Raw genomic sequence first — 25,908 nt, 5'->3', positions numbered from 1 at the left:
TTTAAATTATACACTTGTTGTTCTTCACATCTTAATTTTTCCAGCATTAGTGGAATTAAGATAGTGAGTGTTTTATCCTTACTTGTTTGATAGTAAGAGGTGCATAGGAGAGGATTGTTCTCTTATCACTAAGAAGGTTTCCTTGTTATTTAGAAACAAGAGAGTCACTTTGAGAGGATTGTTCTCATAAGTGGACTTTGTTGGAAATCCAAGAGTTGGTTCTTGGTGGTCTTTGTTTGTCATTGTACAAGTCCAAACAAATAGTGGAAATCTCTTTCTTGTTGGAAAGGGGATTGGATGTACCTTCGGATTGTGAAGGGAACCAGGATAAATCTTCGTGTCATTATTTGTCTGCACTTTACCACTTTCCTAAACACCATTATAAACCATAAAAATAATCCATACAACAAGAAAATTTCAAGGTTTCTAATTCACCCACCCCCCCTCTTAGACTGATTTCAGACTTACAATTGGCATCAGATCAGGTTATAGGTAACCTGTTTCTAGACGATCCAAAATGGCTTTCGCAAATAATAATCTAGTCTTCTGAAATGGTGGTAGCAATAACAAGCCTCCACTATTCTGTGGTGAATACTTTGACTTCTCGAAAATTCGGATGAAGGCTCATTTAGAAGCACAAGGAGAAGAAATATGGAATGTTGTCCAAAATGGTCCTTTTGTTCCTACAACGGTTGTTAACGGCGTTGGTTCATCAAAGCCTAAAACTTCATGGGATGGTAATGATAAGAAGAAGGTCCTCTAAGATAAAAAGGCAATAAATCTTCTTTAAAGTACACTCAGCATGGATGAATTCTTTCGCATTTCGGCATGCACAACGGCAAAATAAATATGGGATACCTTGGTAGAAACTCATGAAGGAACTGCCGAAGTTAAAAGATCAAGATTAAATACCTTGAGTCAAGAATACGAGTTGTTCAGAATGCAGCCCGGAGAATCCATCCTTGACTTGCAGAAAAGATTTGTGCACTTGACAAATCATCTAAAAGCTCTAGGTAAGACTTTAAGTAATGATGAATTGAATCTTAAAGTGCTTAGATCTTTAACCAGGGAATGGCAACCAAAAGTGACGGCAATATCAGAAAAGAAAAGTCTATCCACAATGACTTCCGCTACATTGTTTGGAAAACTTCAAGAATATGAGACGGAACTTGAAAGACTTGGAAGACTTGAAAAACATGAGAATCAAGATAAGAAGTCCAAAAGCATCGCTCTGAAAGTTGACTCCGAAGATGTTGAGAAAGAAGACAATCCGGAGGAGGATGAAAACTTCTTGTTACTTGTTAAAAGGCTAGGCAAAATTTTCGGTAGGAATGACAAACCTTCCTTCTATGCGAAAAGAAAGAAACACTTCAAGAAAAGAGAAGCTTCCACTTCAATGCAAGAGGTAACATGTTATGAATGTGGTAAGCAAGGCCACATAAAACCAGATTGTCCTCAACTATCTAAGAAAAGTGGATTCAAAAGCAAGAAGGAGAACAAGTACAAAAAGGCTTATGTCGCATGGGAAGATAACAAAATAAGCTCGTCATCCGACTCGGATAGTGATGAAAGTGCAAACCTAGCATTAATGGCCTCACACCATTCCGATGATGAAGTAAATGAGGTTAGTAATGATTTTTCGCTTTTTGATAATGATGTGCAAGGTGCCATAGATGAATTACTAAATGAATGCAAAATTTTGTATAAAACTATATCATCTCAAAAGAAACAAATCTCAGTTTTGGAAGAGAAAATTGAGAAAATGGAAAAATGTTTTGAAGTTGAAGAAAAGATGATTAGTGATCAAAAACAAAATTTTGTATGCAATAAATGTGAGTCACTTTCTTTTCAAATTGTCCAACTAAAAAGAGTTCTTGAAAGATACGAAAAAGGAAAAATTGGATTGGAGGGTGTACTTAGCCAACAAAGATATTCAAATGATAAAAGTGGGCTTGGTTACTCAAAGTTTTCAAAACCAAGCTCTAACAAGACAATCTTTGTTAAGGCAAGTGACCAACCAATCCAAGAGAAAGTAAACAAACCTAAAATAGTTCATCATTATCCTAAAAAGAAAAACCTTGTTAAGAAGAAGTCTTATCCTTCTAGGTATAGAAGTAATTTTGAACCAACATGCTTTTATTGTGGTATTAAAGGCCATACACCTAATGCTTGCTATATTAGAAACTTTAGTGTTGCTAATGGGCATTATGTATGGGTAAAGAAAGGCACTAATTATGAAGGACCCAAAGCAACTTGGGTACCTAACAAAACTTAATCTGTTTTGTAGGCTTGCTTGGAATCCACATCAAACTTATGGTATCTCGATAGTGGGTGTTCCAAGCATATGACGAGAGACATCAATAAATTTTCAAATCTAAAGCTTAAAGCCAAGGGTTTTGTTACATATGGAGATAACAACAAAGGAAAGATTCTTGGCAAAGGCATTGTTGGTGCACCACCTTTCACATCTATTGAAGATGTTCTTTATGTCGAAGGATTAAAGCACAATCTTCTTAGTATTAGCCAACTATGTGACAAGGGCTTCAAGATCAAGTTCACTAAAGATGAGTGTTTGATAGAAGATGAAGTCACACATGAGGTTAAACTAAAAGGTAAACGCCTTAACAATATTTTTATGATTTCCCTTAATGACTTGTGTAACACCTCAAAATTTGCCCTCCTCTCTTGGGACTAGCAGGGTCAGGATGGTTATCCCCGGCAGGTGTCAGATCAATGCTTCCCCGGTCGCCAGGCCTGAAGGTTGCAGTTTCCCCAGTGGAAGTATCTGTGTACGGTAGTGTCTCAAGCAGAGTCGGGATTGATATCCCCAGCAAGTCAAAGACTGTTGTATCCCCACAGAGTGTTGGTGGTTATCCCCAGCAATTCCCCAAGCGGATCGGGTGCAAAGGAGGCTTTTCCCCAGCAAGGGTTGCCGTTTCCCAGCAGCAGCGATATTCCCCATCAGGGCGGAATCGGAGTGTTGACGAGTTCCTCAGCAGAGTAGCTCGAGCTCCCCAGAAGAGTCCCTTGAGGGGGATGCTTTTTATACATTCATCATGAAAAATAGCATAGCATATTGCATAAAGAATCGTGTAGCATTTCCATGTTTATGGAGCATTACGCAGAAAAAGCAATCATGCATCATATTGCAAGCATGAGCTAGTCTCAGACCGTGGTTACCGTTTGAGAAGTGGCTGCCTGAGGGTGAAGGTGTTGCTCCGAGGAGTTTGGCACCGGTTTTTATCAACAGTACTTCCCCAGTAGTGCGATACTGGAGGAAATTTTTCCGTCGGACAAAGATGGAAATATTACGCGATCAGCGCAACTCAAGCCGTGGTTACCGTTTGAGATTTAGTTTCGCCGGATGGTGAAGGTGTTACTCTGAGGAGTTTAGCATCATGATGTCAGATCAGCAGTGTTCCCCAGTAGTGCGATACTGGAGGAATTTTTTCCGTCGGACGGAGATGGAAATGAAATCAAGGGATGTTACGCGATCAGCGCGATTATTGGGGTTCAACCGGAGAAAAGGAAATGTTGAGGCATTTTCTGGAGATCGGGGTTCACATGGAGAAAGGGAAGTGTTGAGGCATTTTCTGGAGATCGGGGTTCAAATGGAGATTGGAGTTGAAGATTATATCCAGGATGAGGTCCTCAGGATTATCTTCTGTTCATGTGTCACCTTAGACTTTGGCTGAGGCCAATGGAAGTCGTTATGGGTGTCTTCTGAAGAAGAGATGCACATGTTACCTTCCTTTTGTGAAGGTGTATCCTCTGATATGTCGCCCTCAGAGTGGTGTTTGGTGTTATTTTCGACGTTGCCAGCGGAATTATCACAAGAAAGCGGAGAACGGGGTTCAAATGGATAAAGGGAAATGTCGAGACATTTTCTGGAGAGCGGGGTTCAAATGGAGAAAGGGAAATGTTGCGACGTTTTCTGGAGAACGGGGTTCACAATGGCGATCACGAGTTATCGTCAGGCGACTGGGGTTCAAATGGAGAATGGGGTTCATTATTTTGGCAAACAAGATGTCGGGGTTCAAATGCAGTGATCCAGGATCATTTGCGTGAAGGAAAATTTTGGGGTTCAAGAAAACGGAAAAGAGAAAATTTCGGGGTTCAAGAAAAGTAAAAAAAAAAAGAGAAATAATAATCCCCAGCGGATGTGTGGTGTTCAGGCCATGTTTATCCCTGCGTTACCATTTATTTTGGTATCCAGGTCGATGTTGTTGTTTCGGTGATCAGGCCGACTTTCTCCGTACCAAACGGGTGTTTCTTTGAAGATTGCGCTTCTTCGCCGATTCTGACAGGCGTTGTTAATTATTTTCCCATCAGAGTGCAAATTGTTCGTTTGTTCTTGATATTCAATCACTCTTCATCCTGATCATCTGAAAGCCGAGGCTATTCATATCGACAGGATCACAGTGGATTGAATAGGGGCAGCTGTAACACCTCAAAATTTGCCCTCCTCTCTTGGGACTAGCTTAACATATTGCATTGCATTTTTTAGGTCATTAGGCAGTGCATATTGCATATCATGTGGTTACATTGAGCAAGTCATCCTCCTAGGTCTTGGTCAGAAGATAAAAGGTTTATGTATGCAAGCTAGGGTTTCATGGACTGGATCATTAATCATCTGAGGGTGTGTGATTCAAATTAGGGTTTCTTGGTTCTCAAGGAGATTGATCTTCATCTTGGGTGAAATGATACATCATCATCATCATGGTTTTGTTATCATCCAAGAGATTCCTTATGCTTGATCAGATGCCTTGGGATTAGGGTTTTGACCACTGGTTAACCCTAATCAGTTGAATCATTTGTATTGGGCCAATCAGGGCTTGGCTAGGAGATGAGGTCTTCAATGGATATGGGGATCATCATGTGATTATATTGAGCTTATGGAAGCTAGGGTTTCATCATTGAGCCATTTCATCAGGAGTTTGAGGCTCAACTTGATCAGTGCATAGCCAAATTCATCTATCAGTCAGAAAAGTCAACTGTGGTCAACTGTGCTTGATTTGATGGATTTGGAGGTGGGAGAGAGTTGGATACACTTCATTCATGTTGAAACAAGTTTCATTTGACATTTCAAACATCAAGAATGAAGAAAATAAAGTCAGGAGAAAAGTTTCCAAAAATGGAAAGTGACTTGTAATGAAAGTTTCCAAAAATGGAAAGTTTTTCACCTCAAAATTACATGTCCAAAAATGATTCAAATGAAATTTTGTTCAACATGAAAGTTGTAGATCGTGCTCTCACCTTTCCAAAACGTCCAAGAACTTGAATTTCCCATGTGTGGTTGACAAGTTATGGTCCAATCATTTTCCAAAAATGCCTAAATTCAAAGTGGCATAACTTTCACATGGAATGGCCAATTTGGGTGATCTTTCTTTGAGCAAACCCCATTTCACATGTACTTTCATGATGTATGGTCAAATTTCATCAAAAATAATCATGGCAAAAGGTCATTTTTCAAGTGATCACTTTGTATTTTTTGGCATGGAATGGTGATTTTGAGAAATACAAGGATTTTGCACACAAGGCCTTTTCTAACACTTCACAAATACCATTTAGAAGTTGTGTGGACTGTCATTTGCTGTCATATTGGCCTAAAATGCAAAAGGACTTTTTGGACTTTCACTTGAAAACTCATTTTTGCTAATCACTTTGATTTTGATAATTTGGATTAAGAAGTTGATTAAGCAGTGGTATAAAGCCTTAACTGTAACAGAAATTGCTAATTACATTGCACATTCCAAGATCCTAACAACTTTTCCCTCCAAATTCTCTCAAAATTCTCAAAGCTTCTTCAACATTTTTCCACAATTCTCATCCAATTCTTCATCAATCTTGCTCGTGCTCCTTGGATTCATCTTCTATAAGGCTTATTGAAGATCTGTTTCATCAAATCCGTGCCAAGAACTTGCTGAATTTGGACTGTTGGAAGCAAGCACAACAATGGCAATTCCATAATTCTTGCACCTGAAGCATCATTGAGCTAAAGCATGTGTTCCAATCATCTTCCTGAACATCAATCATCATCTGTTTTGGCTGTTTGGACATTGAAAAGCAAGAATCACGATCTGCCATCTCCAAGAGGTAAATGCTCGAACTCTTCGATTGTTTGAATCATCATATGGCTTTTGTAGATCTTTCAACGTAGATTATCATGATGCTCGTAGTTTTTTATTCGGTTGAGTATCGAGTGAGTTATCGTGATTTGAATATTTGGATATGAATCTTCTTTCGCTCGATCCCGTTGCTACGCTTAGAGTTAGGTTAAATGCTTTTCATATTCGTGATGTACGTGATTCACCGGTCATTTTGATGTATGGTACGATGAATTTGGTTGAGATTTTTGCATTTTCGATTTTCCGGAATTGTGTTTGATGAAGATGATGAAAACTCACTGAAACACGCGTTTGATCTTCGTTTGCCTTGGCCTTTGTTTGAATTCTGTTTGTCGCGCGTTCCAGCCAGTAGCATTGCGCCAACACATTAAGTGCCAACGACGCCGTTTTGCTCTTGTGGTTAAAAATTACGCAAATGCCATTTTCAGTTTATTAATTCAATTTCATTTCATTTTCTTTTTCAATTTCATTTCACTTTGATACATGATCTTCAAAAATTCATAGGAGATTCATTTCTTGTCCAAATTTTGTGAGATTTTTTGCATGATTCTCCTTATAATGTGTAGTTTTTAATGGTGATTTTTATGATTTTTATGCACGTGTGAAAAAATAATTTGCTTAGGGATTGTTTGGATGTATGCAATTTGTACATGTTTTGCCATATCACTCATAAAATGTTGATGCTTCCAAAGAAATTCATGAAATTTTTTGTGCTTATTCTGGACTCTTTGTTGGTGATTTTGATATGTGGTTTGCAATTTTTGGATACCTGGTTGAGGAGATATGAATTTTTGATTAGAGGTGTGATAATTTGTGTCACACCAAGCTTGATGAATTTCATGATTTTATTTTCCTTGCTTAGGGACATTGAATTGAGCTAAAAGTTTGCATGATTGAGCATATGTTTGTTAAGAATACATGGGAATGTTTCTGGATTTTATTGAGTTCATTTCCTATTTGATTGGAATTTTCTCTCCTGCTTGGTCATTTGTTGATTTTTTGTGACACATGTTGGTATTTGCTTTGTGAAATTCTGGTCATTAATTGGATGAGGGTGAAATTTGACATGTGAATTCTAGACACATTATAGGTCATCTTGGTTTTGATCCCATTCATTTATCATGTATTGTCACTGTTTTATGATTGATGGAAGTTGGTGATTGTTTTGATGCCATGTGTTGGCTTACTTGAACTTGTCTAGACTTTATGAATTTAATTTCCCTACTTCCACTTGTCCAAATAGCATGAAATTTGATATGCTACTCATTGCATGTGTTCTGTTTAAGATGGAATTTTTGTGGAATTTATTGAGCTGTTTTGATATTGATTTGATTGTGATCATTTTGTTTGGTCTTTTGAGGTTGCAAATGGCATGCTTTGTGATATTTTGTTTATGAAATGATGATAATGAATGATATGAGCATGGGACCAATGGGATTTGTTTCTAATTTGTTTGATCTTGGTTTTGATTAATTTTCACTTGCTGTTTTGAATTTTTCACCTCCTTTGGACCCTAGGCTTGTCCTAGTGGTCTTGTTTCTCACTTTTGAATTGTGTTTCAGGTTGAGATGCAAATGCTTTAAGGAGAAAAATGCAAGTTGATTAAATTGAGTTTGGTTGCTTGTTGTAAACTAACTTGTTTATTTTGTAGGATGCTTGGCTCACTTGAGTTGATTGTGCTTTGCACATTGCATTGTCTGATTGTATTGTCTGTTGATTCTTAACTTGTCTGTTTTGACTGTGTGATTGGTATACTGACTGTGCTTGATTGATTCCAGGTACCATAGTCGCTTTAGTTCTTTAAGAACTTGCTGTGCTGCTGCTTGGTTGTATAAACCAGTTGAGGTAGACTCTCTTGTCTCCATGTAGTCTGGAAGACCTGGCCTGTTACTTGGCCAGGCAACTGTCTGAAGTCCTCCTTAAGAGGCGATGTTTGTGATTGTTTACTTTTGTCCCCAAGCAGGAAAAGACCTTGATTAAGGCAATTGGCAGAACCCAAGGGATGTGCAATCCATCCCCTGCTATTCTTGTTGAGTCGTCCCTCTGCTCGCACCACTGTGTTGATGCATTGGGACATTAACCCAAGATCAGTTGAGTCAGAGTCTTGAGTGTAGAAGGGTTCCCACTTCCTGAACCCACGCTCCTTTGTCTGAAGCTCTCCCTGGCCAGGGATAAGAGCTGTGAAATCTCATCTTCACTTACCTTTCATCTGCTTCACCCTGACTCTCAATGTCAGGGTTAAGAGCGAACACTACCCTGTACAGTTGACTTGCCTTGGCAGTCCACCCTTGTTTGAGCCTCACTTGACTGGATATAGTGTGTGCTATGTGAATGTTTGCTTTATTTTGGTTGAGCATGTGTGTTTTGTGTTTCCTGGTTAGGATTAGCTGGCTGTTGAGCGAGTTAGGATAGAAACCATAACATAGGGCAATGATGCATGATAACACTAGGCTCGAGTACAGCTCCCTAGTAGTGTGTCTCCCTTTGTATCTGGTTAGAATTTCTTTCTCGTTCAGGGGAACTACGTCGCCCTGATCCTCATACCAGATGAGGTACGTAGGCAGGAGACCGTGCGAGGTCTCTCCAGGCACCCTTTTCCTTTTTTGAGTGTGTTGTGCTTGCCAGCTAGTAGGCTCGAGTTCCCGACTCCCTGTTAGTCTGTGTGTTCAGTTTCTTCTGACGTCTCAACGTATTATTGGTGTTTTGTTTGACAGCTATCAGGCTCGAGTTCCCGACTCCCTGTTAGTCCGTGTGTTCACTTTTTTTTTCTTTTTTGTGTGTGTTTGCTTGACAGTTGCTAGGCTCGAGTTCCCGACTCCTTAGTAACTTGTTGTTTCTTTCTTCTTGTGTGTCAGGATATGGATGTAAGCCCAGCGATTGGCTGTCCGTATCCTGATTGTGTTTGTTTGGTTCGGAAGCCGATGTAAGTCCAGCGATTGGCGTTCGGGTTCCATGTTTGCCTGTGTTTGTGTGTGTCTTGTTTGGCGTGTGTGAGCCGAACTACGGCAGCTCTGATTCTCGTTCCAGACGAGATACGTAGGCATAGGATGCGATGTCCTAGCGAGCCCTCTCCTCTTTTCTCCCACCTGTGTTGTCTTCGGTGTGTGTGTGTGATGTTTGTTTAGCAACCTTTTCTTTCTTTAGAGCGTGGATCCCGTCGAGTACGACGGACGTGAGGGGTGCTAATACCTTCCCCTTGCGTAACCGACTCCCGTACCCTTTCTCTTTGGTCGCGAGACCATTTCCTTTCCAGGTTTACTCTGAGCGTTTCCTTTCCCTCTTTTGGGATAAATAACGCACGGTGGCGGCTCTGTGTTGTTTTTGTTTCAGCCCGCCGGTTGTTTTTCGCTGATGCGACAGCTGGCGACTCTGCTGGGGATTAATCAGATGTTGACCTGTGCTGGTCCATCTTCCCTAAGCGAGTCTCTCCTAGCGTTCTAGGATAGTTTAGGTTGCTTGTTTTGTGTTATTTATTGCATTTATTATTCTGACTGTGTATATATTTGCATAAATACTTGCATGCATCATACTATCATGTTGATGTCCTCTATGCAGGTGGTTCCTCTGTTTTGGGGTGGGTGTTCTGAGTGGGGCTAAAACTCAGGCCCGAGTATACACCTAGGATTAGTGTGGTCTCATGTTGCCTCCTTCATGTTAGGTTAACATGTGCTTGGCAATGTGATGTACCACAAGCCGGACGAGGTTCATTTGATAGTGCTCTTCCTTTGTGGGGTACTCCACTCTGGTTGAGTCACTTCATCTGAACTATTGACTTCGGTGACCGATCATTTCCCGGATCTTTGGTTTAGACGATCTCAGGAGAGCTACAATGGCACACCCGAAAGGGCAAACCCATTGAGTATCTCTGCCCGATTGTCGAGACTATTATCCGCCTTAGGATGACCTGTTTAGAATTTACCTGTGAGGGGAGGGTGATTCTTACAGATGCATGTTCAGTTGGTGACTTTGATGGTGACTTTTGGTTCCGTTGATCAGAGTCTTATTCATAAGTCGGACTTATGGGCCTTTGTTTCAAAGACGCCGGAGTGCTGTCCGCGTTATTTATCAGTGGGGATCCGTTTATTTCAGGATTCCCCGGGCCGATTCAGAAATTATTGGGGTTATCTGCTCAGAGATTGTTTGGTGATGATGATGATGGTGTATCTTTCAGTTCCGTTTATTTCGGAACTCCCAAGTCGGATTTGTGATTGCTCAGTACCTTAGATGGTTGTGATCAGTTCAGAGATCGAGGCTTCAGTGCAACAAATGATCAGATGACTTGGAGGATGGCATAGTGCATTGCATTCACGCATCAGCATCATCCACATTTTGCATTTATCGGCATCTAACTCACGTCTATCCATACTCAGGATACATTCTCGATTGAGATTCTGGTTGAGAGACATCCTGATGTCAGAATGCTATTGTCTAAATTTTATCTGTCTCGATGAAACCAGGATCGAAAGACAGAAGCTTCCTCGTATGGATAGACGTTGCATTCATGCATATTAACCTGTTTGCTGTTTTGCAGGTATCAGTTCTAACGTGCGTGATTGTTTCAGGAATCATTGCTCGTGCTCGTAGAGTTATACCCTTGCACTCAACTCGTCCTCACAGATACTTCACCCGACGCAATACTCCCAGACTGATGGATTTCCCTAACACTGATATTCTTGAGCTGAAGGACAAGATGAATGAGCTGATCAACATCATGCAAGGGTTTGCAGTTGGTCAGAAGGCTTTGGCTGACAAAGTTGAGAAGCTCGAGCGGGCCTCAGCTGCCAATAGTGGTGTCAACCTGGATGGTGTCTCCAACCAGGGGCTGGGTGGTTCCAGAGACGGTGGAAAAAGGACAACCGTAGGTATAGTGAACAACGTCGCTGGTTTCGGTGCTGCGGGTGGTCAACCGGGTCAGAACATGAAGGACAGTCTATTCTCACCTTTCTTCGGTGTTGATGACGACAGAGAGGAAGACAGAGAGGCCGATCAGTTCTCGATGCACAATGAACCATTTGGTCAATACGGTGCCCCACCACAGAACAAAGAGATTCAGCTGCTGGCTGAGAAAATCCGGGCTTTGGAGAGTTATGCCACTCCTGGGGTGGTCAACATGTCAAACATGGGGTTGGTAGAGGGGATTGTGATCCCGCAGAAATTCAAAGCACCCACATTTGATCGGTATAATGGGAGTTCATGCCCCGAGACTCATCTGCAGGCGTTTGTTCGCAAGATTTCAGCATACACCATGGACCAAAAGCTGTGGATGTATTTCTTCCAGGACAGCCTGTCCGGAGGCTCACTGGAGTGGTACACCAAGCTCAAGTCCTCAGATATTAAGAATTGGCAAGATCTTGGGGACGCATTCTTTAAACAGTATCAGTTCAATGCTGATATGGCTCCGAGTCGTACCCAGCTGCAGGGTATGTCTCAGAAAAACAATGAAGGGTTTAAAGAATATGCCCAAAGGTGGAGGGAGTTGGCTGCCAGAGTGCAACCTCCACTTGTTGACAGGGAGATGTCTGATCTCTTTATGGGGACTTTGCAAGGGGCTTATGCTGAGAGGATGGTTGGTTGTCCGGTGACCAACTTTTCAGACATAGTAGTGGCTGGGGAAAGGATTGAGAGCTGGTTGAAGCTCGGGAAGATTCAGGGTAACGCTTCTTCTTCAGGGTCGAAAAAGCCCTTTGGTAACGGCCAGAGGAAAAAAGAGGGTGATACCAGCGCGGTCTATGCACAGAGAGGACCTAGTAGGGATCGTTACTTCCAGCACACTGCTGCGGTAACTATTCCTGCTGATAATCAACAGCAACAGCAGCAACCTCAACAGCAAAGACAACCATTTCAGGAGAGGCCTCAGAGGGCCGGATATCAAGTCAAGGGGAGAATGAATGATAGGCAGTTCGACAGGCCGCCTGTGACTTATTCTTTTCTGTTTAAAAAGTTGATAGACTTGGGGCTGGTACAGCTAAGGACTCTGGCACCTTTGAGACCTGATCAAAGGCCGGCCAATTATGATGAGAATGCAAAATGCGAATTTCACTCAGGTGCGCCCGGACACAACATAGAGAACTGCAAAGCCTTTAAGCACACGGTTCAAGACCTAGTGGATTCGAAAGCTATAAACTTCGCACCATCTCCCAACGTCAATGTTAATCCCATGCCCGCGCATGGTCAAAGGGGGGTGAATGCAATCTCTGAGGAGAGTAGAGTTGGGTTGTCAAGTGTTGATCAGTTGAAGACTCCTCTGGCTGAGGTCAAGAGGCAGTTGTTGAAGAATGGGGTTTATTCAGGCTGTGATGAGCAATGTGCTGAGTGCATTGGTGCCCCTAATGGGTGTGAATTGTTGAGGAGGACTGTCCAGGGTCTGATGGACGATGGAAGTATTCTGATTGAGAAGGCTGATAAGGGGAAGGATGAGGTCTCCACCATAACGATTTATTTTGACCCGGTGGATTTGTCTACTCTGGCGGAGGCGGCTCCAGTTACCATCACGGTACCTGGACCAATTCCATACGACAAAGATGATGCCGTGCCATGGCATTATGGTGGAGAAGTGTACTGTAACGGTGAGAAGGTGGAAGATCAGACTGCAGGTGAAACCACCGTGTCAAAGGTGGATAATGTCGGTCCCAGCGGTTTCACTCGTAGTGGAAGACTGTTTGCACCAGATGCCTTGAGGGGAGGAGAAGGAGAAAAAGAGAAAAAAGAAAAGGCCGAGGCTTTAGCCAGGGCGAAAGGGAAAGCAGTGGTGAATAATGGTACTCCTGATGTGACACCGGCGCCGGTTGGGTCAGAAGAGAAACTTGATGATGATGCAGAGGAATTCTTAAGGATCATCAAGAAGTCTGAGTACAAACTGGTTGACCATCTGCAGCAGACTCCCTCTAAAATCTCGATTCTATCTTTGCTGTTAAGCTCTGAGGGGCATAGGGAGGCTTTGTTGAAGATCTTGAAGAAAGCCTAGGTTCCTCAAGAGATTACCATAAACCAGTTGGAGACGGTCGTGTCTAATGTGCATGCCAGCCATGGGCTGGGTTTTACAGACATGGACCTGACGGTGGATGGGAGGAATCATAACCGGGCATTACACATCGCAATGGAGTGTAAAGGGGCCGTGCTTTCGCATGTGCTGGTTGATACCGGCTCCTCATTAAATGTGTTGCCGAAGAAGGCTCTGGCTAAGCTAAATTGTGACGGGCTGATTCTGACTCCCACTGATCTGATAGTGCGGGCGTTTGACGGGTCGAAGCGGGCCGTGTTTGGAGAGGTTGAGTTGCCAGTGAAGATAGGCCCAGAGGTGTTCAAGTCGACTTTCTATGTCATGGATATTCAGCCGGCATACAGTTGCCTGTTGGGTAGGCCATGGATCCATGCTGCTGGGGCAGTGACCTCGACTTTGCACCAAAAGCTGAAGTATATCTGGGAGGGCCAGGTTGTCACTGTGTGCGGAGAAGAGGACATCTTTGTCAGCCACTTGTCCTCATTCAAATATGTTGAGATGGACGGCGAAATCTGGGAGACGCCTAGCCAAGCATTTGAAACCGTTAAGGTGGAGAATGCTCTTTTTGCCAAGGAAGAAGAAAAACCGTCCATATCTTCATACAAACAGGCCGCTGAGGTGGTGAAGAATGGAGAGGCTCCTGATTGGGGCAGGATGATGGATATCTCTGCAAAGAAAGACCGCTTCGGAGTGGGGTATCAGCCGGGCCGAGGCTCAGGACAAGGAAGAGGACGTCGTCCGCCAGTCACATTCACTAGTGCCGGAATGCTGGATCCGGATCACATCTGCATGATGAGTGAGGAAGATGATAGTGACTGCGACATAGACCGGTGGATAAAGCCGTGCGCACCAGGGATGGGAATCCAGAACTGGAAGGCTGAAAAGATCATCCGGGTCACTCTGCTGGAAGAGTAATATTTTTCCTGTTTTGATTTTATATGCATGAAAGCCATACGTGTTGCCCGACACGTAATGGTTCATTGTAAGGGCCACCTCATGTTTAATTTTGCAAGTTCGCATCATTAATAAAAGGATGTTTTTCAGTTAAAAGCGGTGTTCCCTGTTTCTCATTTATTTTTGCAGTTTAAAAATAAAAACAAAATAAAAATGGCAATGTTTTCATTTTTCTTTTTTGTTTTGTCTCGTTCCGGTTCTAAAGCAATGCATGAATCCAAATTCATGCAGATGCGATCATTCTCCGGATCTCATTGATAACAATCCTGTTACACCTTTGTATGGTTTCGACAATCCGATCTATCAAGCCGAAGAAGAAGGCGAAGAAGATTGTGAACTGCCAGGGGAATTAGCCAGGTTGTTGAAACAAGAGGAGAAGGTGATTCAGCCGCATGAAGAGCAGATTGAGGTGGTGAATTTGGGTACCGACGAGGTCAAGAAAGAGGTGAAAATTGGGGTTGCTTTGGAGGAAAGTGTCAAGAGCAGGTTGGTAGTATTGTTGAAAGAGTATGTCGACATCTTTGCCTGGTCTTATCAAGATATGCCAGGGTTGGATACCGATATCGTTGTGCACAAGCTACCGTTGAGAGCAGATTGTCCTCCAGTGAAGCAGAAATTGCGCAGAACTCGACCTAACATGGCAATGAAAATCAAAGAGGAAGTGCAGAAGCAGTGGGATGCTGGTTTCCTTGCTGTCACTAATTATCCGCCTTGGGTCGCGAATATCGTGCCAGTCCCGAAGAAAGATGGGAAGGTGAGAATGTGTGTGGACTACCGAGATCTGAATAGAGCTAGTCCGAAGGATGATTTTCCACTACCTCACATTGATGTGTTGGTAGACAATACAACTCAATTCTCGGTGTTTTCCTTCATGGATGGCTTTTCTGGCTATAATCAAATCAAAATGTCGCCAGATGATATGGAGAAAACAACGTTTATTACACCATGGGTCACTTTTTGTTATAAGGTGATGCCATTCGGTCTCAAGAACGCCGGTGCTACTTATCAGAGGGCCATGGTGACTTTGTTTCATGATATGATTCATCATGAAATCGAATGCTATGTTGATGACATGATAGCAAAGTCCCAAACAGAAGAGGGGCATTTGGTAGATCTGGCCAAGTTGTTCGACCGGCTGAGACAGTTCAGACTGAGGTTGAATCCGAACAAGTGCACTTTCGGAGTGCGGTCCGGTAAATTGTTGGGGTTCATTGTAAGCGAGAAGGGAATAGAGGTTGATCCTGCCAAAGTAAAAGCAATAAGAGAAATGCCTGAACCGAGAACAGAGAAGGAGGTTCGTGGTTTCTTAGGTAGATTGAACTATATTTCGCGGTTCATATCTCATCTAACAGCCACGTGTGAACCAATTTTCAAGTTGCTAAGAAAAGATCAAACGGTCAGTTGGAATAATGATTGCCAAGCGGCATTTGAAAAAATAAAAGAGTATTTGCAGGAGCCTCCGATTCTGATGCCTCCTGTAGAGGGAAGACCGTTAATTCTGTACCTGACGGTCCTCGAGGGGTCTATGGGGTGTGTATTGGGGCAGCATGACGAGTCTGGTCGAAAAGAGCATGCCATATACTACCTTAGCAAAAAGTTTACCGACTGTGAAACAAGATATTCACTGCTCGATAAAACTTGTTGTGCTTTGGTCTGGGCTGCTCGCCGACTAAGGCAGTATATGCTGGTTCATACCACTTTGTTGATTTCCAAGATGGACCCAATCAAGTACATTTTTGAAAAGCCAGCATTGACCGGACGGGTTGCGAGGTGGAAAATGATTTTGACTGAATATGATATACAGTATACCTCTCAGAAGGCAATTAAGGGGAGTGTATTGTCTGATTACCTCGCCCAGCAACCTATTGATGATTATCAACCGATGAAGTTTGAATTCCCTGATGAGGACATCATGTTTCTCAAATCGAAAGATTGTGAGGAACCACTCCCGGAGGAGGGGCCTGACCCTGAATCCGAATGGGTTCTGATGTTTGATGGGGCCATTAACGTGAATGGAAGCGGTGTTGGTGCTGTTTTGGTTACGCCGAAAGGATCCCATATTCCTTTTGCTGCCCGGCTAACATTTGAGTGCACCAACAACGTGGCTGAATATGAAGCTTGTATCCTGGGGATTGAAGAGGCGATTGATTTGAGGATCAAGAACCTTGTCATATATGGAGATTCAGCTCTGGTTGTAAATCAGGTTAACGGAAAATGGTATACGCATCAATCTCATTTAGTTCCATACCGGGATTATACGAGGAGATTGTTGACGTTTTTCACCAAGGTGAAGATGCATCATGTTCCTAGAGAGGAGAATCCTTTGGCAGATGCTTTGGCTACTTTGGCTGCCTTGATTAAGGTGCAGTGGTGGAATCGATTCCCCAGTGTGGAGGTAGGTCGTCTGGATAGACCGGCTTATGTGTTTGCTGTTGATACAGCGCCTGATGATGAGTAGCCGTGGTATTACGATATCAAGCGCTATATAGAGACTCAAGAGTATCCTGAGGGAGCATCTAAGAAGGACCGAAAGACTCTGCGGAGGTTGGCCATGGTGTTCTACCTGAATAAGGATGGGGTTTTGTATAAGAGGAATTTTGATTGGATCTTGCTCAGATGTGTTGATGATAAAGAAGCAAGCCAATTGATGAAAGAGGTTCATGAAGGATCGTTCGGTACCCATGCCAGTGGGAATGCAATGGTAAAGAAGCTGCTGAGGGCAGGTTATTATTGGATGACAATGGAGGCCCAATGTTTCAATTTCGTGCGGAAGTGTCATAAATGCCAGATTTATGCTGACAAGGTGCACGTGCCTCCTAATCCGTTGAGTTTGATGTCGTCTCCATGGCCGTTTGCTATGTGGGGGATTGATATGATTGGGAAGATTGAGCCTACGGCTTCGAATGGGCACAGATTCATATTAGTGGCTATTGATTACTTCACCAAGTGGGTTGAAGCAGCCTCTTATATGAACATGACGAAGCAGGTCGTTGCCAGGTTTCTCAAGAGAGACATCATTTGCAGATATGGGGTTCCCGAGAGAATCATTACTGATAATGGTTCTAATTTGAATAATAAGATGATGGCAGAGCTGTGCCGGGAATTCAAGATTGAGCATCACAATTCTTCTCCCTATCGTCCGAAGATGAATGGGGCGGTTGAGGCAGCCAACAAGAATATAAAGAAGATTGTGCAGAAAATGGTGGTAACCTATAAAGACTGGCATGAGATGTTGCCGTTTGCATTGCATGGGTATTGTAACACCCTTCTAAAATACCCCAAATATTTAATTAAAATAGCAATATATCAATCAGAGTAATTATGAAATTAAGGGTGTCACACACTCATTCCACACCATTCACCATAATAACTGTCATGCTCTTTTATTAATTCAAAACAATTAGCATTTGCACAATACGCAGCGGATAGAAATCAAATCAATCATGCAAAACATGTAACACATTACATGTAAAATTATTCAACAAGGTAAAACATCCCGTCCCGATGTTACATCTATCAGAGCATGACCCACTAAGGAGACTACACTAGACTCCAAGCACTAGCTTCTACTCAATCACTGCTCGTTACCTGAAAAATAGTTGTAAGGGTGAGTTCCTCAATCGATATAATGAGCATTATAAAATATCATGTAATGCTAAGTAAATAACACATTAATCACCCTAATCATATCACACATTCGGTAACGGCACATCAACTCAAACATCATACTCAATACTAATACAACTCATACTCATACTCAATACCAACACAAACACACGTATAATATTGGAATACATCCATTCATATTATACGCCATACATACATTATGCAATGAGACTCCATGCATGCGGTACCGACTATTCGTGAACATATAGTTCACCTCACCGATCAAATCCAGATACGGCTACCAAGCCCACTAGTCCCACTCATTTGAGACCTAGTGACTCACTCACTAATTCCTCACCATGGGAATTAGCTACCACCCCAAGGGCTATGATATGCACGCTAATCACCTAGCATGCAAACATCAACAATCATCCACAAAGATTCACTCACTAATTCCTCACCATGGGAATTAGCTACCACCATAAAGGCCACAATATGCAAGCTAAATCACTTAGTCATGCAAACATCAACAATCATCCACAATGGACATATGCTCACACTCTAAGCCATAAACAGTCCATTCATAATTTCATACATGATAGATACATTCACCACATTATGCATATCATCATACATCATCAACATATTCACCACATAATCATATCATGTCATATCACATAATCAATCACAGCATTAGCACACTCTACTAATACCTATACTACTCAAAACAACGGGAAATGATCCCTACTCTATCATACATCAGCTAAATTACATTACTCAGCTGAACAACCAAAAACTGCACAACAACAGCACAGAAAAATCACAATCCTGCCCATACGCGTACTGCCTAGTCCCATACGCGTATGGCCCATCTCCTGACCAATCCCATACGCGTACCACCTATCTCATACGCGTATGCTACGCGTACCACTTCCCCATACGCGTACCAACAGAGACCAAACCACGTTCAAAACATCATCTTCCTCATCCATACGCGTATTGCCTAGTGCCATACGCGTACCAGACCATCTCATACGCGTATTGCCTAGTGCCATACGCGTACCAGACCATCTCATACGCGTATTGCCTAGTGCCATACGCGTATGACCAGAAACCAGATTTCCAGATCTGCAATGGGTTTTCTCTGCTACGAGATTCCCCCAAATCCAACCTTCCACAGTCCAATTTTACACAATAATCGTTCATATCACCTAACACGAATCATTACCTATTCGATTTCACAAGTTCTAACATTTTACATCTAATTCCTACGAATTCCCTTCAATTATAATCCAAATTTCGTTCATCCAAAAGTTCACAATTTTTCAGCATACATCATTCGAATCAGGGACAAATCAATGGTCTATCACTACCCACTACATGTTATCCCATAATACCCATTAATCGACGATAAACCCCCCTTACCTGAGTTAATCCGGCGATCCTTCAGCTTCAAGCTCTTCCTCTCTTCAACCCTTGTTCTCTGGTTCTCTTTGCCCTTTTTCCACTTTCTGTCTCTTTTTCCTTTTCACGTGAAAATAACCCTTTTTACCAAATGAGACCTTTTCTAATTCCAACTTTTATATTTTCCAATAATTATTATTCCAATAATAATAATAATAATAATAATCCAATAATTCCAATTATTTAATTAAATTAATAAATATAATATTAACTTAAATTAAATAATTATCTTATTTTATCGGGGTGTTACAACTCTCCCCCACTAAAAGAGTTTTCGTCCTCGAAAACATACCTCAAGCGAATAACTCTGGATAAGACTCCTTCATCTGGCTCTCAAGTTCCCAAGTCACATTGCCACCTGCTAGTCCTCCCCAAGCTACCTTTACCAATGCAATCTCTTTACCCCGCAACTGCTTCAACTCTCGATCCTCTATCCTCATAGGTGATGTTTCAACAGTCAGGTTATCTCTCACCTGTACATCATCTACTTGGACTACATGCGACGGATCAGGAATGTACCTCCTCAACTGAGACACATGAAAAACCTCATGCAAATTCGCAAGTGACGGAGGTAAAGCGATACGATAGGCTACCTCCCCTATCCTTTCCAAAATCTGATAAGGACCAATAAATCGAGGTGTCAACTTCTTCGACTTCAAAGCTCGACCAACACCAGTTATCGGAGTAACGCGAAGAAACACATGATCTCCCTCTTGAAACTCAAGTGACTTCCTCCTCTTGTCGTGATAACTCTTCTGACGACTCTGAGCAATCCTCATCTTCTCCTGAATCGTCTTAATCTTTTCCGTAGTTTGTTGAACAATCTCCGGTCCAATCACAGCACTCTCATCGGACTCATACCAACATAAAGGTGTCCGACATCTCCTACCATACAAAGCTTCAAACGGCGCCATACCAATGCTCGAATGAAAACTATTATTGTAGGTAAACTCAATCAAAGGTAAATAACAATCCCAAGCACCTCCCTTTTCCAAAACACAAGCCCTCAAAAGATCCTCTAGCGACTGAATCGTCCTCTCAGTCTGACCATCAGTCTGCGGATGATATGTAGAGCTCAATCTCAGCTTAGTTCCCAAAGCCCTCTGCAAACCTTCCCAGAACTTCGATGTAAATCTAGGATCTCTGTCCGAAACAATACTAGACGGAATACCATGCAAACTTACAATCTTCTCAATATACAACTCAGCCAATCTCTCTAACGGATAATCCATTCTGATCGGAATGAAATGAGCCGATTTCGTCAATCTGTCAACAATCACCCAAATAGCTTCAAAATTCTTAATTGTCCTCGGTAAACCAGAAACAAAATCCATACTGATACTATCCCACTTCCACTCTGGAATAGCCAACGGTTGCATTAGCCCAGACGGCTTCTGATGCTCAATCTTTGACTTCTGACAAGTCAAACAAGAATAAACAAAACTCGCAATTTCTCTTTTCATTCCCGGCCACCAAAATAACTTTTTCAAATCATGATACATCTTCGTAGCTCCAGGATGAATACTCAGGCCACTACGATGTCCTTCCTCAAGAATACTCTTCTTAAGTTCGGTAACATCCGGAATACACACCCGATTACCAAATTTCAAAACACCATTCTCATCAACTCTGAATTCACCACCTTGACCTTGATTTACTAGAGTCAACTTATCAACCAAAAGCACATCGGATTTCTGACCTTCTCTAATCTCATCCAGAATACCACTCGTTAACTTCAACATTCCCAATTTAACACTATTGTGAGTACCCTCACACACCAAACTCAAGTCTCTAAACTGCTCAATTAAATCCAATTCCTTAACCATTAACATAGACATATGCAATGATTTCCGACTCAATGCATCAGCCACTACGTTTGCTTTACCCGGATGGTAATTCAAACCAAAGTCATAATCCTTCAGAAACTCTAACCATCTCCTCTGTCTCATATTCAGCTCTTTTTGGTCAAACAAATACTTTAAACTTTTATGGTCACTGAAAACCTCAAATCTTGACCCGTACAAGTAATGCCTCCATAACTTCAGAACAAAAACCACAGCTGCCAACTCTAAATCGTGGGTCGGATAGTTCCTCTCATGAACCCTCAGCTGTCTCGAAGCATAAGCTATAACCTGCTTATTCTGCATCAACACACCACCCAAGCCCAACAATGACGCATCACAGAAAACCTCAAATGGTTCCGACGGACTTGGTAATATCAGAATAGGAGCAGTAGTCAACCTTCTCTTTAACTCTTGGAAACCTTCTTCACATTTTGAGTCCCAAACAAACGCTTGCCCCTTTCTAGTCAACATCGTCAACGGTAACGCCAACTTAGAAAATCCCTCGATGAACTTCCTATAATAACCAGCCAAACCAAGAAAACTCCTTATCTCAGAAACTGACTTCGGAGCTTCCCACTTAGATACCGCTTCTATCTTAGAAGGATCAACAGCAACACCACCTCTTGAAATCACATGACCAAGAAAACTAACCTCTTCTAACCAAAATTCACACTTAGACAGTTTAGCGAATAACTTCTTTTCTCGTAGAACTCTTAAAACCATTCTCAAATGTTCGGCATGCTCTTCTTCAGATTTCGAATACACCAAAATATCGTCAATAAACACCACAACAAACTTGTCTAGATACGGATGGAAAATCCTATTCATATACTCCATAAATACTCCAGGCGCATTAGTTACACCAAAAGGCATTACAGAATACTCATAATGTCCATACCTTATTCTGAAAGCAATCTTCTGAATATCCTCAGTTTTCACACGTATCTGATGATACCCAGATCTCAAATCTATTTTACTGAACACACTCGCACCAACCAACTGATCCATCAAATCATCAATCCTCGGCAAAGGATACCGATTCTTGATCGTCACTTTATTCAGTTGCCTGTAGTCCACACACAACCTCATAGTACCTTCTTTCTTCTTAACCAATAACACTGGTGCACCCCACGGTGACACACTCGGACGAATAAATTTCTTATCCAACAGATCTTCCAACTGACTCTTCAATTCAGTTAACTCAACAGCAGACATACGGTAAGGAGCCATCGATATCGGCCTAGTACCAGGTACCAAATCAATCGAGAACTCAACTTCACGCTCTGGCGGTAATTCATTCACTTCTTCCGGAAACACATCAGGAAAATCACACACCACGGCTAGATCGCCAATCACCAGTTTATCTTTAGCCTCCAAAGTCGCTAACAGCATAAACAACTCTGCCCCATCGGCTACTTCCTCATTCACCTGCCTTGCTGATAGAAACAAACTCTTCCCTTCCTCAATCTCAGGAAAGATCACAGTCTTATCAAAACAGTTGATAGAAACTCGGTTAAACACCAACCAGTTCATACCCAGAATAACATCAATCTGCACTAGTGGAAGACACACAAGGTCCATTCCAAAGTCTCTACCAAAAATACTCAAAGGACAATTCAAACAAACTGAAGTAGTAATCACTGAACCCTTCGCAGGAGTATCAATCACCATACTACCATGCATCTCAGATATCTCTAACTTAAGTTTCACAGCAAAATCCAAAGATATAAAGGAATGAGTCGCACCTGTGTCAATAATAGCTACAAGAGGAAAGCCATTAATATAACACGTACCTCGGATCAAACGATCATCTGCAAAAGTCTCAGAACCCGATAAAGCAAAGACCTTGCCTCCCGACTGATTCTCTTTCTTCGGCTTAGGACACTGTGGACTGATATGACCCACCTCTCCACAGTTGAAACAAGTCACAGTCTTCGACCGGCACTCTGCAGCCAAATGACCACCTTTTCCACACTTGTAACACTTCTTCTCAGTACTGGTACACTCATGGATACGATGTCCAGCCTGACCACATCTGTAACACTTAGCAGGGTGTAGCACCTCAAATTTGCACCCATCATTGTACATACCATCTCATATTAGGTCATAGCATACCATGATCCATTGCATAGCATTGCATTGTCCCCAATTGCCTCAAGAGCAAGCAAGTCAAGAATTAGGTCAAACTGATCAGGAGATCAGTCAACCAATCAAGCAAGGGTGTTTCTCAAGGAGCAAAGGCCCTAGGGTTTGTCCAACAAGTTCACATGACTTGGAAGTCCATTTGAAGTGTTTAAGCCAAAGATTGGATGTTCAGAAGCCATCAGTTCATGCACAGTCAGTCAGAAACCCTAGAAAAGTCAAACTTGGTCAACTGTGGTTGATTTTATGGTTTTGATGGATGGATTTGGTTTGGGAGAGCTTATTCATGTCCCAATAGGCCTCATATATCATGGCAATCAATATCATTGAAGAATTTGAAGCCAATCAGAAAATTTCCAAAAATAGAAACTGGACCTGTAATTTCAACTGCCAAAAATGGAAACTTCTTGATCCTCAACTTGCATCATGATACGAGCTCCAAATGAATTTTTTCCCAACATGAAAGTTGAAGATCTTGTTCTCCCATTTTCAAAAAGTCCAAGAACTCCCAAATCCCATGAATGGTTTGCAAGATATGATCATTTCATTTTCACATTTTCATGAACTTCAAATGGCCATATCTCATGTTTCCTTTGGCCAAATTTGATGGGGTTTTTTCCTACAAACTCCATTTAATCCCCTCTTTCCAAAAATTCATTCATCATTCACCAAAACCCTGCCAATCAAAATGGCATTTTTTGACTTGTTTCATTTAAAATCCAAGTTTGACCAATGGTTGACTTTTTGAATTAAGGCTTTTCAGCATAATTGGCCATTTGGGAGTTGTTTGGCATGGCATTTGAGACTTGTTTTGAGGCCCATTTTCGTGGCAGACCATACACCCTCCATATGCCTATGTTCAAAGTTAGCAATTTTGCAAATCTCTCCATTTGAACTAATCAAGCTTACCACTCCTTAAACCAAAGTTAAACAGACCAATATAAGGCATTTTTCTGTCACAAACCAACCCTAGTAACAACCTCTAAACAACAGAAATCCTCATTCTCTCATCTTTTGCATTTTGCTCACTTTACAAATTCTGCTCAAAATCTTCAAAGACCACGAGGAACCCTTGATTCTTTCTTCACCTGGACAACCTTTGGAGGCTTTTTCAAGCAGCAAATACCAACTGTAGTGGCAGCTCGAGTTCTGTTTCTCCAAGGACCCTTCCATGGCAAATCAAGATCTGGACTCTTCCAAGCAAGTTTGAGCTAACATACCTCAAGAATCCATCATTGCAAAGCATAAGGACGATCTGTTTGAGCTTGAAACACACCAAGAACCACTGATTCACAAATTTCTTCATAATCAAGTAAAATCTCGACTCTCTTCTTTCTCTTATCCATGCCATGTGTTAGATAGAGCTTGCTTAGCTGAGTCCACTGCAACTTGTTTCACTTGAAATGATTGTGATATGGCTGAGAAATCTAGGTTTACATTTTTATGTTCAAACTTGTTTTTGTGGATTTCTCTTTTATGAGCTCGAATTGATGATGATGATTGTTACATTATGCTTGTGCTTGGTTTGCTGAAGCTATTGATATACTTGATTCAGTTTTCTGGGCACTTTTCTCATTTTCGATTTTTACTGATGATGAACATAATGTTGTTGCGGTGCTGTTGTGATAAACCCTAGCTAGTTTCCAGAAACTTGCATGAACGTGCTTGTTTACTGCTGCTTTTGTTGTATAAGTATCAATGCCATGCTGTTGTGTGATGCTTGGTTGAATTTTGTTTGTTGATGTTGGTTGCTTGAAATGCCCTGCTGTTCCAAAACCCTATGAATCTGCCCAGAAGTTTGCTTGATCAGTGTTTGTTTTTTGCTGTTTGGAGGCTGTATGAACATCACTATCTCATTGCCATGTTGTTTGAATGCTGCTGTTTTGAAATTCGTTTTTCATGATGATTACATGAAAGTGTGGCTGCTGTTAAAACCCTAAGCTTCCTTAAACCCTAACAACATTTTTCCAGAAAAAAACATGAATGCTATTGGCTGCTGTTGTTTGACTCTGCTACCGAGTTACTGTTCCATTGGCTATTAGCCAATTAAAACATTTCCTGGCTTTGGTCTGAAGCTGTGCGTTTTGATTAGTGAGGATCTTATTTACCAAAATGCCATGCTGACCTTGGTTGACTCGTTAAACCATGTTATGTGCTCATATTTGTTCCAAATTGTTCATCATCTTCCACAATTCATATTTCACTCAATTTAACTCCAAATTCATGAAGTTTTTTCCATCATTTGCACATGAATGTCTATTATTTAATCATGATTTTTGCTGAATTTTTGGTTGGCTGGATTTTATTTGGCTCTAGGTTTTTTGACATGTATGCTTAATTGATACCTTTTGCCAATCCTTTTGTGAAATAATGATGATGCATCCAATGACTCTGAAATTTTTTGTGGTGAATCTACACTCATTCATCTTCATTTTGATATAAAGTTTGTGCATTTATCATATGTGGTGTGTGAGATATGATTTTCTGAAGTAGGGTGTGACAATTTGTGTCACACCAATGATATGCAAATTCATGATTTTTGTTCACATGCTTCCTGGCTTCCAAATAATATGAAATTTTGCATGAGCCATCTCTTATATGTCTAGTTGATGTGTGATTTTTCCTGGATTTAATCATGCCATTTCCTATTTGTTTGTGAATTTTCTTCCCTGCCTAGTCAATTGTTGACTTTGTGTGACACATCTTGCCATATCATTTGGGAAATTCTCATATCTTATTGTATGGTCATGAAATTTCATATGTGCATACT

General features: G+C 41.6%; 1 protein-coding gene across 1 annotated transcript; it reads left to right on the top strand.

Annotated features, from left to right (window-relative positions):
* Window positions 1-616: 616 nt before the first annotated feature.
* On the top strand, window positions 617-24,764 carry LOC127129463 (uncharacterized). Its single transcript, XM_051058644.1, has 4 exons — window positions 617-737; window positions 867-2,005; window positions 2,288-2,612; window positions 24,673-24,764. Exons 1-4 carry the CDS (start codon window positions 617-619, stop codon window positions 24,762-24,764), a joined length of 1,677 nt encoding a protein of 558 aa, XP_050914601.1.
* Window positions 24,765-25,908: the final 1,144 nt, after the last annotated feature.

The sequence above is a fragment of the Lathyrus oleraceus genome, chromosome 3 (genome assembly GCF_024323335.1).
Source record: "Lathyrus oleraceus cultivar Zhongwan6 chromosome 3, CAAS_Psat_ZW6_1.0, whole genome shotgun sequence".
NCBI lineage: Eukaryota > Viridiplantae > Streptophyta > Magnoliopsida > Fabales > Fabaceae > Lathyrus > Lathyrus oleraceus.
The sequence above is the reverse complement of the archived record's forward strand: the minus strand, read 5'-3'. Positions and strand labels throughout refer to the sequence as shown.